The sequence below is a fragment of the Syngnathoides biaculeatus genome, chromosome 13 (assembly GCF_019802595.1).
Source record: "Syngnathoides biaculeatus isolate LvHL_M chromosome 13, ASM1980259v1, whole genome shotgun sequence".
Lineage (NCBI taxonomy): Eukaryota > Metazoa > Chordata > Actinopteri > Syngnathiformes > Syngnathidae > Syngnathoides > Syngnathoides biaculeatus.
Genome location: NC_084652.1, coordinates 10,472,548 through 10,489,642, shown reverse-complemented (window position 1 = coordinate 10,489,642; position 17,095 = coordinate 10,472,548). Strand labels below are relative to the sequence as shown.

At 41.4% G+C, this 17,095-nt stretch overlaps 1 protein-coding gene across 2 annotated transcripts in view; it reads right to left on the bottom strand.

Annotated features, from left to right (window-relative positions):
* Positions 1-1,821: 1,821 nt before the first annotated feature.
* kcnab1b (potassium voltage-gated channel subfamily A regulatory beta subunit 1b) overlaps positions 1,822-17,095 on the bottom strand; it is a 35,814-nt gene continuing 20,540 nt past the window's right edge. For both annotated transcript variants that reach the window (XM_061840078.1, XM_061840079.1), the window contains exons 8-15: positions 14,809-14,852; positions 10,090-10,176; positions 6,128-6,213; positions 4,851-4,971; positions 4,676-4,770; positions 4,419-4,539; positions 4,139-4,227; positions 1,822-2,816 (exon numbers count right to left, since the gene is read on the bottom strand). In XM_061840078.1, the coding sequence (XP_061696062.1) occupies positions 2,727-2,816; positions 4,139-4,227; positions 4,419-4,539; positions 4,676-4,770; positions 4,851-4,971; positions 6,128-6,213; positions 10,090-10,176; positions 14,809-14,852 (733 nt within the window). In that variant the 3' untranslated portion in view covers positions 1,822-2,726. The remainder of the gene's footprint in view (positions 2,817-4,138; positions 4,228-4,418; positions 4,540-4,675; positions 4,771-4,850; positions 4,972-6,127; positions 6,214-10,089; positions 10,177-14,808; positions 14,853-17,095) is intronic.

Here is a 17,095-nt window from a genome sequence, read left to right as displayed (position 1 = left end):
CTGTGGTACCGCCAATTAACGCACCTCAAATTTATTGAGCAAAGACCCATACGAAAAACAACACTGGAAAAAAAAAATATTGGAAGTTAAAGCATTTATATAGGTTGTACCTGATTTAAATGTAATGAATTGGATGATATGATTAATTTACATTAGTTTGCCATATTTTAATTACGCGGAACTGATGTACATAATCAAGATAAGTTCATTAAAACCTCTTTTTTTACAAATTACGTCCTAAGCATAAATAGAATTCGAACATTCTTCTTTTCCTTTCGGCTTGTCCCGTTAGGGGTCGCCACAACGTGTCATCTTTTGCCATCTTAGCCTATCTCCTGCATCTTCCTCTCTAACCCCAACTGCCCTCATGTCTTCCCTCACCACATCCATAAACCTTCTCTTTGGTCTTCCTCTCGCTCTTTTGCCTGGGAGCTCCATCCTCAGCATCCTTCTACCAATATACTCACTCTCTTGCCTCTGAACATGTCCAAACCATCGAAGTCTGCTCTCTCGAATCTTGTCTCCAAAACATCCAACTTTGGCTCTCCCTCTAATGAGCTCATTTCTAATCCTATCCAACCTGGTCACTGCGAGCGAGAACCTCAACATCTTCATTTCTGCTACCTCCAGTTCTGCTTCCTCTTGTTTCTTCAGTGCCACCGTCTCTAATCTGTACATCATGGCCGGCCTCACCACTGTTTTGTCAACTTTGCCCTTCATCCTAGCAGAGACTCTTCTGTCATATAACACACCAGACACCTTTCGCCAGCTGTTCCAAGTTGCTTGGACCCATTTCTTCACTTCCTTACCACACTCACCATTGTTCTGGATTGTTGACCCTAAATATTTGAAGTCCTCCACCCTCGCTATCTCTTCTCCCTGTAGCCTCACTCTTCCCCCTCCACCTTTCTCATTCACGCACATATATTCTGTTTTACTCTGGCTAATCTTCATTCCTCTCCTTTCCAGTGCATGTCTCCATCTTTCTAATTGTTCCTCTGCATGCTCCCTGCTTTCACTGCACATCACAACATCATCTGCGAACATCATGGTCCAAGGGGATTCCAGTCTAACCTTATCTGTCAGCCTGTCCATTACCACTGGAAACAGGAAGGGGCTCAGAGCTGATCCCTGATGCAGTCCCACCTCCACCTTAAATTCCTCTGTCACACCTAAGGCACACCTCACCATTGTTCTGCTGCCATCATCCATGTCCTGTACTATTTTAACATACTTCTCTGCCACACCAGACTTACGCATGCAGTACCACAGTTCCTCTCTTGGTACTCTGTCATAGGCTTTCTCTAGACAACCATAAAACAACACCTATAAAAACATACAAAGTAATATTACTACAAAAATATATAAAAATAGCACTGCAAAAACAAACAAGCAAAAAAAAAAAAAAAAGTTACTTTGGAACATGACTTTGGGCCATTCAGCACGAATATACTGTACAAACAAATGAACAATTCGCACTCACATTCACCTCTAGGGACAATTTAGTCTTCAATGAATCTAACATGTATGTTGCACATGGTAAACAGGCAAACTCTGCACAGGATTGGCAGAGCAGAGATTCATATTCCCAAACCCCAGAACAGCTCGGCCATTGAGCTAACTCCTCGCCCTGCGTGCTACCTTAATATTGACATGTAATTTATTAAGGAGATCGATGGAATGCGGAGTGCACGTTCTACATCTGCATCGCTCAGGTCACACATTGCTCTCTGGGCTTATTTTGGAAAGATTCATAATGCTAATGTAACAATGTACAGTTGTCCTTAAAAAAAACACGGTACATGTTAGCTATAAGCGCTTTATTTCTTTGTACAACTGAAATGAACCATTCCAAAAAAAGACATGAACAGAGGAAAACACAGACCCACTTAGTAAAATAGCTTCTGGAAGAAATGAACTAGAGAGGCTTGTATAGCGTAATGCTTTCATTAGCTGGGCCTGTATGGCTTTGTTGGTCTAAGCTCCTTATATTGGTTCATCATCGCTCCAATCCTGACAAGAAAAATGTCGAAACAACCACAGTTGAACTAAAAAGAGGTGACGGTAAACAATAGGAGAGTAGGCTATTTCTGGAGGAAGGTTAAAGCTGCTCATAAATTAAAACACATTACAATCAGTACAGCACGGGTGTTTTGAAAAACATGTTAGCTGAACTCAGTTTTATCACGTTGACGCTTCAGCTTGAGCTGCAAAAAGAAATGCGACGGGGGATCGAGTCAGTCCAGATCAGGTCCAGTTACACAGGTTATCACATACATATATTGTTTCTTATGCCACACAAACATCTAGTGAGGCAAAATTCAATCTATCTTAAAAAATAGATGTAACTTAAGTTAATCACTGCGCGGCAATGATGTTGCTTGATTTTCCTCACCTTAATCAGAATTGATTGCACTATTCTCCACTCAACTTTGAATATTGCACACATAGCTGACAGGGGGGAGTGGAGGGGGGGATGATTCCATACCAGCAGCGATCTTGTTGGATCTTCTCACTGTTGCATCTGCTGGCTGCCGTGGTCGTAAGCATGCATTCTATGCCAAGGATCTGACGTAATGATAATGACACCTGACTGGAGAGCCAAGCAGATCACTTTGCACAGTCACACACGGGGTCACACGAGCAAACTTGGGCACAAATTGTCGCGCCATGGCTGTGAGTGTGAGGTTTGATACAACTTTCAGAGGACAGTTTGTGAGGTCGTCCTAATGGTGGTAGTCCTTTTTGTTGTGTGGACGATTCCCCAGTATATGATCCACTTCCGAGGCGATGCCCGCTGTCATCTTTGGAATCACCTAGAGTTCACACGGCATTTGTTTGACACGTGATCAAACACAGAAAACACTCGTTTCTAACACCGCTAATAATACGGCGGAACCTCTAAAGTCAAACACAACCTGTCATGGGAGTATTATTAAATTAAAAAAGGCTTTAATAATCGCATTAGAGAAAGAGGGAATGATGTACATATATGTGTACATTTATTCCATCCATTTTATGATCTGCTTATCCTCACGAGAGTCACGGAATTGCTATCCCAGATGTCAACGGGCAGGAGGCAGGGGTGCACCCTGAACTGATTCTCAGCCAATCGCAGGGCACATAGAGACAGACAACAGTCGCACTCAAAACCACACCTATGGGCAATTTAGAGTCTCCAATGAATGTATGTTTTTGGGATGTGGGAGGAAACCAGAGTACCCGGAGAAAACCCACGCAGGCACTGGGAGAACGTGCAAACTCCACACAGGCAGGGCTGCAATTTGAACCCCGGTCGTTGGAACTGTGAGGCCAGCGCTCTACAGCTTTCCCACATTTTGATTATTTACATTTATTTTAAATATGTGTGCTAGTTTTCATGTACTTGACTGAGTCAAAATTTGCTATTAGGTTGAAGAAACGGCTGCTAATGAAAACTATTTACAGTACTTGGATGTTCCAGCATCATTACCACCAATGCATATAATAGTGTAGTTGGCCTCAAAGTTCAGCGCATTCTTTCAACACCTTCATTTACTCAAAATCATCTTTGAAAAAGGTTTGGATTATTCCAGCACCAGAGGTGTCCTACCTATGGCCTGAGGGCCATTTGTGGGCCGTGACAATTTTTTTTTTATGTGGGCCACACTTTTGCACTGTCCTACAGCATGGTGTTCTACCTACAGGCCGAGGCCTTCACAGTGCTTAAGTCTTTAATTACCATATTTAATTACAAAGAATACATACAGTAGGGTAGTACACCTCTAGTCATGCAATAGTGACTGGCATGGTAGTTGTTTTGAGTGTACTGAATCACTCAAGTCAGTTCCTTGAATAGATTCCTTCAAAAGATTCACTCACTGAATTGTTCACTTTACGAATAAAGTTGCATTGACTTGACAAGAAGAGAGAAGCCACCAAAAGCTAAATAAAAACTTACAGTTAGATTTAATCTGTTATTAGTTGAACGGAAGTCTACTGAGGTTTCATTACATCCATTGTGGATTACAATGCTGCAGAGGTTTTTGCACAATGATAAAGGCATATTTTTTCCTCGTGTTGTACGACCTTTGGTGTGTTTGAATTTTGAGATTCCACCCAAAGCAAAAAAGTTTCTATTTGCCATTATTCAGTCAACCTGAATTGCACCGAGATTCTCCGTTAGCTGGCTTGGATTCGAAGATCCCAACAGTACCGAGCTCACACCTTCATTCCTCAGGCACCACGCTGAAAAAGAGACATAAAAGGAGAGATAAACTTTATTAATTCCTCCGAGGGAAATGAAAGCGTTGCGAGACAGGATATTGCTAAGCATTTTTCACAACAAGGTTGAAGCGATTGCAATTTTAGAAAACAAACCACGGGTTGCCGTTTACAGGCCCCCAAAGTACTAAAAACTTGAGGAGGAGGTCTCTCACCTATAGCAAGTTGGGGTAACGTACAACTGAGCTTCTCCGCTATATGAGCCAACTCTTTCAGCTTGGCTTGCTGTTTTCGTCCATCCTCACTCATTATTTTCTCCCTCAACCACTGGTACGGCTGCAAGGTGAAACAAACAGAGGAGATTTGATTACTTGTGAATTAGGACAGCTCGAACTAAAGCGAATTAGACTGCTTGTACCCACTGCGGGTTTTGTGCACCCGTCTGGGGGTCACAATGTAGTTCATCCCATACCTTCATGGAAGCCCTTGACGACTCCGGCACGCCGTCGTCATATTTCCCGGTGATGATGCCGCAGGCCAAAGGAGACCAAGAGACCACACCTACACCTGTGATTAAACCATGACGGCTCGATGTGAAGGATATGAAGGATTTCAAGGGAAGCCTGGGAGGGGATGATGAAACCAACCAATTTTGTGGTAGAGCTCTGGCAGCTGTGTTTCCACTTTGTCCCTCTGGAAAAAATGATATTCGGCCTGCTCGCAGACTGGTGGAATAAGATTGAACTGCCTGGCCACTGAGTAGGCTTCCTAAATCATTGAGGAGAAAGAAAAATAGAGAAAATAAACAAATATGATGAACCGCCGCATGTTTGGGGATTTGAATTTGAAACTTCCCCTACTTGCAATTCTTGATTGGGAACCTATTCGCTGTTTTTGTGCTCAGGCCAAAACCATGTCGAACATGAAAATATTTCTTTGGCGGCATGTTGGGCAAAGGAACTTCATTGAAATGAGGGCAGAAGCTTCAAGAACTCATTCTATAAGAATTGTCCCATTGAAAAAAGGACTTTGCCGCATCTTGTGCCATCTACATTGTCTACTGTACAATTGTAAACCCTTTGCGTGGCTGTGCCAGTTAATTACGCGCATATTTTCCACAAACACATTTTAGACAGATTTCGTTACGAAACACATTGTAGATGAATATATTGTAAATGTGATTGAACCCAAAAAAAGAATTTGCAAGCACTTTAGATTGTAGTATTTGTGTATATGCATGTGGCTTTGAGAGGCGGAGCCTGATGGAGTGGCCTGTGACGTCTGCGTGAGTGTCTTGGTGTGAGGTGTGGTCGACAGCAGCTTCAGGGTGAGTACTTTATGTTTTACTGCTCTTGCAGGGCTCAATAAGACAGCTGAGTAGATTAAGACCCACTCTAAAAAAAACATGTAATTGCCTTGAGATGGCGCAAGATGGCAGCAAAGGACTGCTCTTGTCTAAACGAGGCTCCTCAACTCACTTCAAATTGTTCCCTCGGCTTCAAGTTGCCACATAATGACGCAAAAGCAATATTATAATTGCTTGCCTCAGCACGAAAATTAATACTGGAGAATACCTTTGCCCAAAGTCTGCAAATGGGCAAATTCATAAATATTGAGCTGCAAATATGCAGGGGTTCGCTGTATACTGTAAAGACTCAAATACTATAAAAAAAATAATACATAAAGCTGGTGTGTGACTGTTGAACTGCAATATAGTGAGGAAACACTCAACATGCACACGATGAACAAGCATAATTTGAGCATTTCTCTACCCTCGGATCAGAATCAGCAAAGGCTTGGTTATCGGACATCTCTTTAAAAAAAAATATATATATATATCCCTTCCGAATGGTTATCCTGCAGAGTAGGGTGTTGCAAATAATTTTTTGTTCTTGATTGAAAATAATTTTCTTTAATCACTCACCATGATCTCCATGGCAGACCACCGTGACGTCCCCCAGTACATGGACATTCCCTGGTTGATAACATGGGTCATGGCTCGTACAATCTCTTTGTGTACACACACACGTATCAGACAAAAAACAAAAAGCAGTTATGTTAATTATAAATAGTGTCTTTATTATGCCCACATAGTAACAACTCAATGAAGAAAACAAACGTAGAGGGAATTTAAATATGTATGAATACGGCTTTTGTCTCTAATAGACCCTTAAATGCACTAATGAACCATCTGCCGTTTCCTGCGTTATGGATGTAAGTACTGACGCTCTGTATGAGAAGAGAACACAGCAGGGTCTGATTAAAAAAACAAAAAGTGATTCTTTTTCTTTTCATCAGAAGTTCTCTCTCTAGGCCATCATGTGGCTCAGCGAGAGACCGTGTGCATGTCAGTCTGTGTGTGTGGGTGAAACAGGTGGGAGAAGGAATAAGAGCTCCAAAAACAAGGGGGGGGGGGTGTTGATGGTTGAACAGGACGATTGTAAAAGCAGTTCATCAATTACATCTGTGATGACTAAATAATACACGCTTCTAACAAATACATGTAACTTGATGGAGAATAATATCTGTAACCCCCCCCCCCCCCCCCCCCCCACAATGAAGCCTGTAACAACAGATGTCCACGTAGCCCATGTGCGATATCCAGCATTCGCCATCAACACCCCGTTAACACAAGCTCATTCAAAAAGGACATTGCGGGGCGAGGTTTTGAATATGCACCAACCGCATAATGCACTCGAACTCATGAGAATTATTTGCAATGCAAACAAACCTTGTAAAAGGAAACATCAACATTTGGGGGAAAATAATGTACCCTTTTGGGTTCCTTTGCTCAGAAGTATTGTGAATTTCACATAATCAGTAACATTTTACTGGGAAGCTGAGCGACGAGATACAACATTTGATGATGTGCATATTTCTACCTTTCATTTGGAGCCTTTTTCAAGTGCACATGAATCAGTGATTAAAATGTCAGGGCACTTTTAACTAAATGACAAGAGTCTGATTTTATGCACCATTTAAGTATTTTTACACGCGTTTAATGAATCGACATAAAGTGTGAGTACTGAAATAAAAAGAATTTCCTACCATACTTTATCTATGAAGTATCTCGATTCCCGTGAGAATAAATGAAACCTTTCATTGCTTAAGGACCCTTCTAAGATGCTATCTGCGTTTTTGTCACCTTGTACTTGTGGCGTGTACAATGACAATAAGCTTGAATCTAATTTAATGCAATTTAATTTAAGAACAATAATGACTTGGGTGCATCTGGCACCTTTTAAGGGACGCAAGGAAGAAAAAAAAGGTTTGGTGTACTGTTGAGCACTTGATGAAAGGCGCGAGTTCCTGATGGAATCTTGAAGCGTCTCTAGGCAGTGCAGATTGATTTACCAATGCAAAGGATTAATAATGGATTTTATTCATTGCTTGCCACAAGCCTGTTTCTTCTCCTTCTCTGCCTCCGTCTGGCTTATTCTCACATGAAGTTAATTGAATGAATTCAGTCCGCTGCACTTGGGCCTGTTAAATGAAAATGACATGGAGTGGGAGCAGTTGAGTGCAAGCTGCCCAGTTTTGTCTATGAAAAAAAAAATTGAATGACTTCAACAGGGGTTGCATGTTCTCCCTAAGGCTGCGTGGGTTTCCTCTGGGCACTCCGGTTTCCTCCCACATCCCAAAAACATGCAACATTAATTGGACACTATAAATTGCCCCCAGGTGTGATCTTGAGTGCGACTGTTTGTCTCTATGTTCCCTGTGATTGGCTGGCGACTAGTTCTGGGTGTACATCGCCTCGTGCCCATTGACAGCTGAGATAGGCTCCAGCACTCCCTGCAACCCTTGTGAGGACAAGCGGCTAAGAAAATGGATGGATGAATGGATTTTAACAGGTGCCACGGTGCATCAGCTGGTAAAGTGTTGGCTTCACAGTTCTGAGGACCCGGGTTCGATCCCGGCCCTGACTGTGTGGAGTTTGCATGTTTTCCCCGTGCCTTCGTGGGTTTTCTCAGGGCCTCCCACATCCCAAAAACATGCAACATTAATTGGACACTCTAAATTGCCCCTTGGTGTGATTGTGAGTGCGACTGTGGTCTGTCTCCATGTGCCCTGCGATTGGTTGGAAACCAGTTCATGGTGTACCCCACCTCCTGCCCACTGACAGCTGCGATAGGCTCCAGCACTCCCCGTGACCCTCGTGAGGAAAAGTGGGAAAGAAAATGGATGGGAGGATGATTTTAACAGGTAGCACGGTGGGGCAACTAGTTAGCGCGTTGGCCTCACAGTTCTGAGGACCGGGGTTCAAATTCCATCCGCGCCTGTGTGGAGTTTGCATGTTCTCCCCATGCCTGCGTGGGTTTTCTCCGGGCACTCCGATTTCCTCCCACATCCCAAAACATGCAACATTAATTGGACACTCTAAATTGCCCCTAGGTGTGATTGTGAGTGCGACTGTTGTCTGTCTCTATGCACCCTGTGATTGGCTGGCAACAGGTTCAGAGTTTACACCGTCTCTTGCCCGACGACACCTAGGATAGGTCACCTCTGAAAATGGACGGATGGATGATTTTGACATTGATGTATGGTTTTGTTTTCATTCTCCCGCAGGTGCCATCTCATCAATGCTATTATAATGGGACGTTTTTATATTTTGTTTGTTGACACCCCCCCCCCCTTTGACCATTACTTTTATGCTGCGCCATTTCTAACGGTGAAAGGTGCAACAATAAAGTGCAGAGGAGAAGAATACAGTGCGCCTGAGCCTGTCCAGTACTTCATTCTAAACGGAAGTACAAGGACCAGGCAAGGGTAGAAAAAAAAAACAAACAAGGAAGAAGAATGGCACAGAGAGTGATGAGGGGATGTGAGAAGAAAGGCAGTGATTGTAATAAAGGAAGACTTCGCCCCCATTACATCACTTTTTGGTGCCTAAGGGGACATGAGTTGCCTCGCATTGAGTCAGGGACACTCAAAGTCATGGGACAAACACAAACTGCACCTGTTACATGGCTTTGCATTTTGTTTTCAGCGCCCTATTTGTTGTAAAATCATAGTTGTGACATGTCAATAACATAATGGGGCGATGCCTTGAGATATGAGTTTCATTTGCTCTGTGACCACATTCGTATCTCAAAACATTCTCATCTTAAATGATCTTTCCCAAATAGAATGAATACATTAGTCTATTGCAGTCTCCCCAAAAAAAAGAAAAAAATGGAATGTGCTTTTTTAACAAGGAAGATAGAACTCTATAATATAATTCTTGAATAATATATACAGTATATACATACATACATAGTTATGATACAATTAAATAGAATGCAAAGAATTATAGAGATGTCACTTTATAGCTTCTATTCAAACGACATTATCTATGTGTGATGTGACACATGACATTTACACAAAAACAAACACTTCTTAACACAAAAGAAAATGTAAACCAGCATTTTTTTGAACCTCTATTTATAAATTGGAATAACACGTGGGAAAGGAATAGAAGGTGGATGCGTGTTAAAGCCAGCACTGAGGGTGGGAGGAATAAAACACGAGTATCTAGAGAGTCTGACCCAAAAATACACCAGCTTTCCCCAAGGGGACCCAATAATCCTGCTTCTGAAGAACAGGGAAGTCTCAGGGACCCTGTGGAAAATAGTGATCCCATCGAGACACAAAGAGAGTGACACCCGTAGCCAAAAATAGGGAACGATAGACAGTGAGAAATTGTCTGATGAGTGGAGATGTGCGTATGTGTGCCCGAGATAGATACGCACACTCAAACACTAATCCTCTCGGGCCGCAGATCTGGTGAGGCCCTTCTACTATTTTGACACCTTCTCAAGTTGCCGGACAATGTGCATTGTCCCCACCTCGACCCCTCAAGCACCCACCACCCAACCGACCCACCCGTCCACAGCCACCGCTTACCCTCCATTGGAGTGTTGTTGTCCGGTCGGTTGGCGAAAACCACATCGACGTACTCCAACTGCATCCTCTGGAGGGAGCCTTTTAAACCTGCCGTGGGGAACACAGACGCACGGAAGCTACACTGTCAAGTTCGTATGACGGAAAGCTCTTTTAGCATCTATTCGATATTTTTGAGATACAGTTTAAGATCCAAGTACTAGAATGCACACTGTCCTTACTGGTAAGACAAAATCAACGCATGAGCAGACCAATTGTCTTACGAGTAAAGTTTCTCCACGACATTTTTGCACAATAGTAGGACAACTTCGGCATACGAGTAAGACAACTGTCGACAAATGTTTCTTGTGAGACAAAAATGTGCACAAGTTGACATGCACACTTCTAGTACTACTTCCATTTGCAACATGTGGTCCTTCTAATATACTGAAGTTGCTCTACTAGTCAGTACAAAAGGCATACCTTGAGTCCAGGAGGCTACTAAAGTATTCTTTTCTAGTAATGTTTTTGACATTACCGCATGACATTTCACCACATTAGTACTACTGTGATATACGAGTGAGGCAAACTATGGAGGTAGATTAGTGCCACCAGGATTTGAACTTGAAATGTAAAGTAAAATAGGATTTGAATTTGAAATGTAAAGTGAAATAGGATTTGAATTTTAAAATGTCACAGAAAATAGGATTTGAATTTGAAATGTAATGTGATCACATTTTCAATAGTTGTATTTCAGTGTAACTTTTCAATGTTAACAATTCAACCGGCTACAATTCGCTGTCTAAAATTCACCGTCTGTGCCACCAGGCAGGGTTATTTCAGGTCAGAACCGAAAACCCAGCCAATCCAGTTTCGCTTTTCTTTGTATGTGACGTCACGTGACTAAGAAAGCGGAACTGCAATTGGCTAGGTGTTCTGCCTCGTGGCACAGACGGTGGATTTTAGACAGTAAATTGTAGCCAGTTGAATGTCAGACAGCGAATTGTAGCAACTATTGAAAATGTGATCACTTTCATATTTAAAATCCTGTTTTCTGTGGCATTTCAAATACAAATCCTATTTCAATTTACATTTCAAATTCAAATCCTGGTGGCACTAATCTACTTCCATACAAACCTACTGATTGTACTAGTGTATGACACACGCCTATCAGCTGGGCCTTGGGGGGTTAATAGCACAGCAAAGTGGTTTACTAGTGCATCTTAGTAGGAGAAACGGGACACTGGTTTTGGGGAAAAAAAACCTTGGTAAGACAGTTGTTCTTCTACAAGTGCACTAGTGAGAACAAAAAATGTGTACTAGTACAGTACAAGGATCTTAAGATGGATAGCAAAGATGTTGGATAAATGCAAAAATAACTTTTCATAGAGTTGAATTCAGAATACTAGTAAGTCGACTACTGCCCAGTAGAAGAACGACTATGTCTTATGAATATTAAAAAAAAAACTTCAAACACTCGCACTGTGGCATACAAAAGGCAAATGATTTTGTAAAGTCGTTTTGGCTACATTTTCCAACATTTGTAGAAAGTAAAGCAGAAAGTGTGTCCTGTATATGAAGTGGACCGGAGAAGATGTCAGGAGAGGGTACCGTGTGTCCTATTTCACATGCAAAAAAGAACAGATGGAAGATGAAAAGCTGTCACAAACGAGGGCAGCAAATTAATAGATAGTCAAGGCGAAGGCAATACGCAGCTTTGACTCTTTGAGCGTGCGAGGGAGATTACTGACAGAGGCTTCTTCGTCAGACACTAATCCCAGTGGAGATTTCAGCCTTCCCCGTGTTACACACCCAACATCCCTGAAACACCCAAAACATGGATCTTAATCTGGAGCCTGCACCGTCATGGCAAGCGCCGTCCTCTGCCTTGTAGATTAGCTCAACTGACTCTATTTTTAGACCATGAAACAAGATGTGCAACGACAAAGATATTCCTCAGTTTCTTTTTTTGCTATGAATAATATATTCACATTCCGCAAAAGTGTCTTTGAAGAGGGTGACCTCGTCAAGCATTTAGTCTATCCTGTGGGCAAAATTTCAAAGCGAGGACGCTGAGAGAGACTCCGTTTCTTGCAGTCACCTCATCAGAGTTCATCTTTGGTACTCATTAAAAAGCGTTTCAGGGATGAGTCAGAGGGGGGGAACTCAATTTTGATCCAAGGAGCACCCGAGGTCTCGGCTTTGGGCAGAGTGATTAACAATGTTTGCAAATACAAAACAGGAACTTAAATGAGCTTCTTGGTGAGTTTGAAGATCTGAGGTGAAAACGGGCAGCTAGATGCCATCACTTGTTAGAGTCGAAACAAGCTGAGAAGGCTTTTTATGGGATTACAACTGACCACTTTACTACATCCCAGCAAGCCAAGTGACTGACGGCTCCGTAGCCATTAATTGTAAATTGACATTTCAACCAAAGAAAATTATTAGAGCATATCCGGCGTAAAAACTGTGCCAAACAAATATGAGCGTTAATCTGAGATGACACGCTGTGGCGACCCCTAACGGGACAAGCCGAAAGAAATACACACATTATTGGACTTTTTTCCCAACATTTTCCTGATAGTCAATTCATTACATTACTTCCTATAAGAAATACTGCCTTGCTTATTCGGAATTAGCCGGAAATGAGGTTCCATTGTGTATCCAAACAATTGAACCTCTGAGATTGTTTATAATTTTGATATTTAGAAACTTGAAAAATCTCTCAGATGTTTTTTTTTGCTTATATTTTTAATTGTTATTGAAAAGTAGAAAATGAGTTAATTGCGTTTCAAAAATAAATAAACATTTTTGTATGGTTATCGTGGCAATATTCCTCATTTCCATCACTGGTATCCTTCAGTGGTGCCCGTCAAAAATATACCAAAAACAAAATAAGGAAATGAAGGCCAACTTGCAGTTGAAGTCTGACAATAGTTTCTCATCTCTTCTGTAGTTTGACTTCTGAATCGTATTTTTCCCGAAATTACAAATTCAACCATCATTCAAATTTAGAGATGCCGCTCTAATAGGATTACAGACGTGTCATTACAGCATAAGCCAATTATAACTTTTAATGTTCTTTTTGCTGGAACTTGGACAATTCTCTGCCCCACTTAGAGTATAAGTGAATACATGTGGTTCCAATCTTGCTTTGTGTCCAACATACTGTACTGACGAGTGAAAAAGTGACATTAAAAATGTTGCTTCTCAGACACACACTGCACACTGCAATTCATCTCACAGATGTCACATGGGAGCCATTTCTACGCCCCCCACCCCAAAAGATGCCCTCAACTCTCTGGCGCGTCAATGTTCTCAATCTTTGTTGTTCACATACACGCACAGAAACTCACACTTGTTTGAAGGAGAAAGTTGGACTAGCTGCTGTGAATGCTAATTATGTGAGCGAGAGCTGAGTCACTGCGAGAGGCGCAATGCGCACTGGACCAGAAGGCACATTTGTGTTACAAATGTATGTGAATGAGGTTTCAAGTTTTGACTATATAGAATTTTAGTGGTGAAAACAGTGCATCGTATTTGACTCGGGTTAATTTCCCCCAATGGTGACAGGGAAACAAGTGAGCTAAGTACTCCCCTGAAGTTGTGTAGCATGAATTGAATAAAGAACACTAACACTTCACAGTTCAATCCCTCACACTTAATTTCTCACCAGCAGGCAATTTAACCTGCAAAATTCGGGGGGCGCACTGCAAGTAAAACATTTATTTTGAGGGGATGGAATTGGAAGTGTAAGTGGAAGAGTGAAACAAACTGTGAAATTGGTACTATAATTTTGGCATAGTACGATAGTTTGGCATTGGCGATATGGCATGACTCTTTCTTGTGACTGGCTCCCTGTCAGACCTGAGATCACTCATTAGACAATGTCGCAATAATTTTAACTGACATTTCAACAAAGTTTACACGAGTGGAAAATATGTCCTTACCGCCTCTCATTTTGCTCCTGCTACACGCTAGCGCTGCCGTACATGCTGTGTTGCACCTGCCTTTCAGACGCGCTATTTAAAGATCCAAAATCCACCATCGCAATTCGTCTCAGGTTTGATAAATCACAATGTTCGAGGTACTGACACACTTCACAGTTCTCCATTCTCTTTAACGTATAATCCTGCTACCGTTTACAGCAAACAGAAAAAGAAGTGTTGCAGTTTACGACACAAAATTGTATTTCTTTTGTATCCCTTTTCTGTAATTTTAGCCTCGTTAGGATCGGATGTGTGCTGTTTATTTTACTGTAATATTTGTTAAATAGTCTCTCTTGTGTTGTTGTCTAATGAGTTATAGCAGTTTGTTAAATCTTGACAAATACCCTAATAACCAGTCTATAAACTCTTTATATAGAAAACGTATAGAACCATATAACCATATAGAAACCTTTACCATAACACTTCACCACCTTTCATACAAAAAAGTAAGGATTTCACTGCCTCAGAAATTGCATGACAGACAGAACTAATTAGAACCAATTTATAAACCATTTATCTACCTTTCATATGGTTACGCTGGCATTCAGAGTGTATGCTGTCAGCGTTCCTTAGAAATCGCTCAGAAGAGAAAAGACATTACTGAGGTAGGACTAGTACAAGTGTTTGAAAAGACAGACAGGAAGAAAGACGAGGCGAGGAATGCAGATAAAAGAAGACGATTAGGAAAGGGCGGCGAGCATCCGAGTAATGGGGTGCCGTCAAGGGCAAAGCGGGAGGAGAGAACATCTGTTACCTTCAATGATGTGTTTTCTGTTGAGGCCTCTCTCTGTCTCTGCCCTGGAACACAAATGAAAGAAATAGATGTGTGCATAAAAACTCTATCCACCCTTGTTCAAATGCCAGGGTTTTGTGATCTGAAAAAAATGTGACCGAGCTGTATTATTTCATTTTCCCCACATGTTTAGGAGATTTTTTAGAGGGACAATATACCCCGTTTTGAACATTTGGGCCATAATTGCAAAAGGTATGTTTGGCACAAACACAGCACCGCTCATCACACACACGCATGGCGGTGGCAGCATCGTGCTTTGGGGGCAGTCGTCTATCTTTAATCACAGTATGAACAGTTTGAAATAGCAGTCAGTGTGAGCATAAAAACATCAGGTTTTGCCGAGAAAGCTAGTCAAAAAATTGTCAGGATAAGCTGATAAGACAGCTAATATTTATTTGGGGAATTAGAGGCACTTTATTAATGTAAAATGTGTGCTGACCCTCAGTTAGCATTCATGAGTTTGAATGTGATGTGCGAATTCTGAATACATCCCAATTACAAGCAAGAGGGTGTGCGCTCTTGTGCAATCACATTATTATTTTTTTTTTATTTGATCTCCCCTATTGAAAGGAATTTAAAAAAAACTGTACAGAGGAAAAAGATTGCAAATACCTATAATGGACTCATTTTATACAGCAAAAACTTGGTATTAGAACTGGGGTGTGTAGACTTTTTATATCTACTGGACAGAAAATACTGGTGATGCAGATAATTAAAAATGCCCAAAAAAGTTGCAACAAACATGGAGAAACACACCCACTCAACTCTGTGGGACAACAAAGTGAAGCATGTAGCCAGTGGACAACCGTTTCCAAGCATAATGCAGGGAAATCATAGCAAGCTTTCCAAAAAACATAAACATTATGACGATGATAAACATTTTGCTCTACTGTATTCATACTTCTATGATTGTTTTAATCTAAAATGAGCATTATGATCCGTGTAAGGGAAAAACTTTTAATGCACAGCTGGTATTGGAGATCATTGCGTACTTGTACTTTTCACTTATTCATTTTACCCCCACGGGGGAAGAAAAAAATCAATTTCTGTTTGTTTCATCTGTCTTGTGCCATACTTTGATACAAAGTGCAGCATGATAGGCTGCGGTGTTGATTTTACAGCCACACTAAGGACCCCATTAGCATTCCGACCTGCTTTGAGTGTAATTGGAATTCGATATGCACGCTCGATTTTCGTATACAGCTACTCCGGAGGGAGCGGCTAAATGTCTCGCTGTCTTACGTTTGCCTTTCTTGGCGGTCTGACGAAGCGCTTTATACTTTCTACAAGAGTTTGTTTCTGGCTATTTGTCTTTCACTTCAAAGTTTTCCATGCAACTACCCCACCTGTCTCAGCCAGAGTAATAATCGCATCCATCCGTCCCTAATTTGCCGTGAGAGCAAAGCTCAATTAAAAGAACAAATAGAGACAGTAGAGTTGACGTTAAGTGCTTCGTACTTGAATAGATTCTTAAATATATACACATCGATAATAGCATGAATAAATAAATGGAAATTCCATGAATCCATTCCAGCCCCTTTATTGTACTTACCTACAGCCATGACATTATTATTAAATAGAATGCAAATAAATATTTGTTTGGCTCAATTCAATGCCCTTTTTGCTACTCCTTCTGGCATGCACACCTTGTCCACCTGGGGGCAGTATAATACAGACATAGAGCTATAGTGTTCAAGGAGACAGTCTCAGCTGTTAAGTCGATGCAATATAAGTTTTTAGTCACAGAAGATAAAGAATATAAGTCTGTGAGTATTGTTATATTATCTGCGTAAATGTGCTACTCCACCGGGTGTGTTCAAACTGTTTTTTCCTATAACACAACACTAGTACTATTCATTAGCCCGTCTATGGCATTTCCCATTATGTGTTTAGCATTAAGGTTGCAGAGATTGATGCAAAGTTATGTGGTTGTTTTAAATACATGTAATTCTCTGGGCTTTATTTGGTTAGCTTAAGAGAAAATACTCAGCATGAGGCCCTCTCTTTGAAGAATTGTTAATCTCCAAAACTACTGCTTGTTGACTAGTGAGTTAATTCCACTAAAGTTTCTTGGGGCCCATGGTGAATAGAGATGAATATACTTGCAAAAAACTCAAATGAAAAACTTGTACTTTAACGTGCGTTGGTGTGTGACAGCATGTGAAAGCGCTAGTGTGATTCGGTGGCATGGCCAAAGGAAACGAAAAGCACCATGGGTATGGATTGACCTCCCTCCTAGCCAATGGGA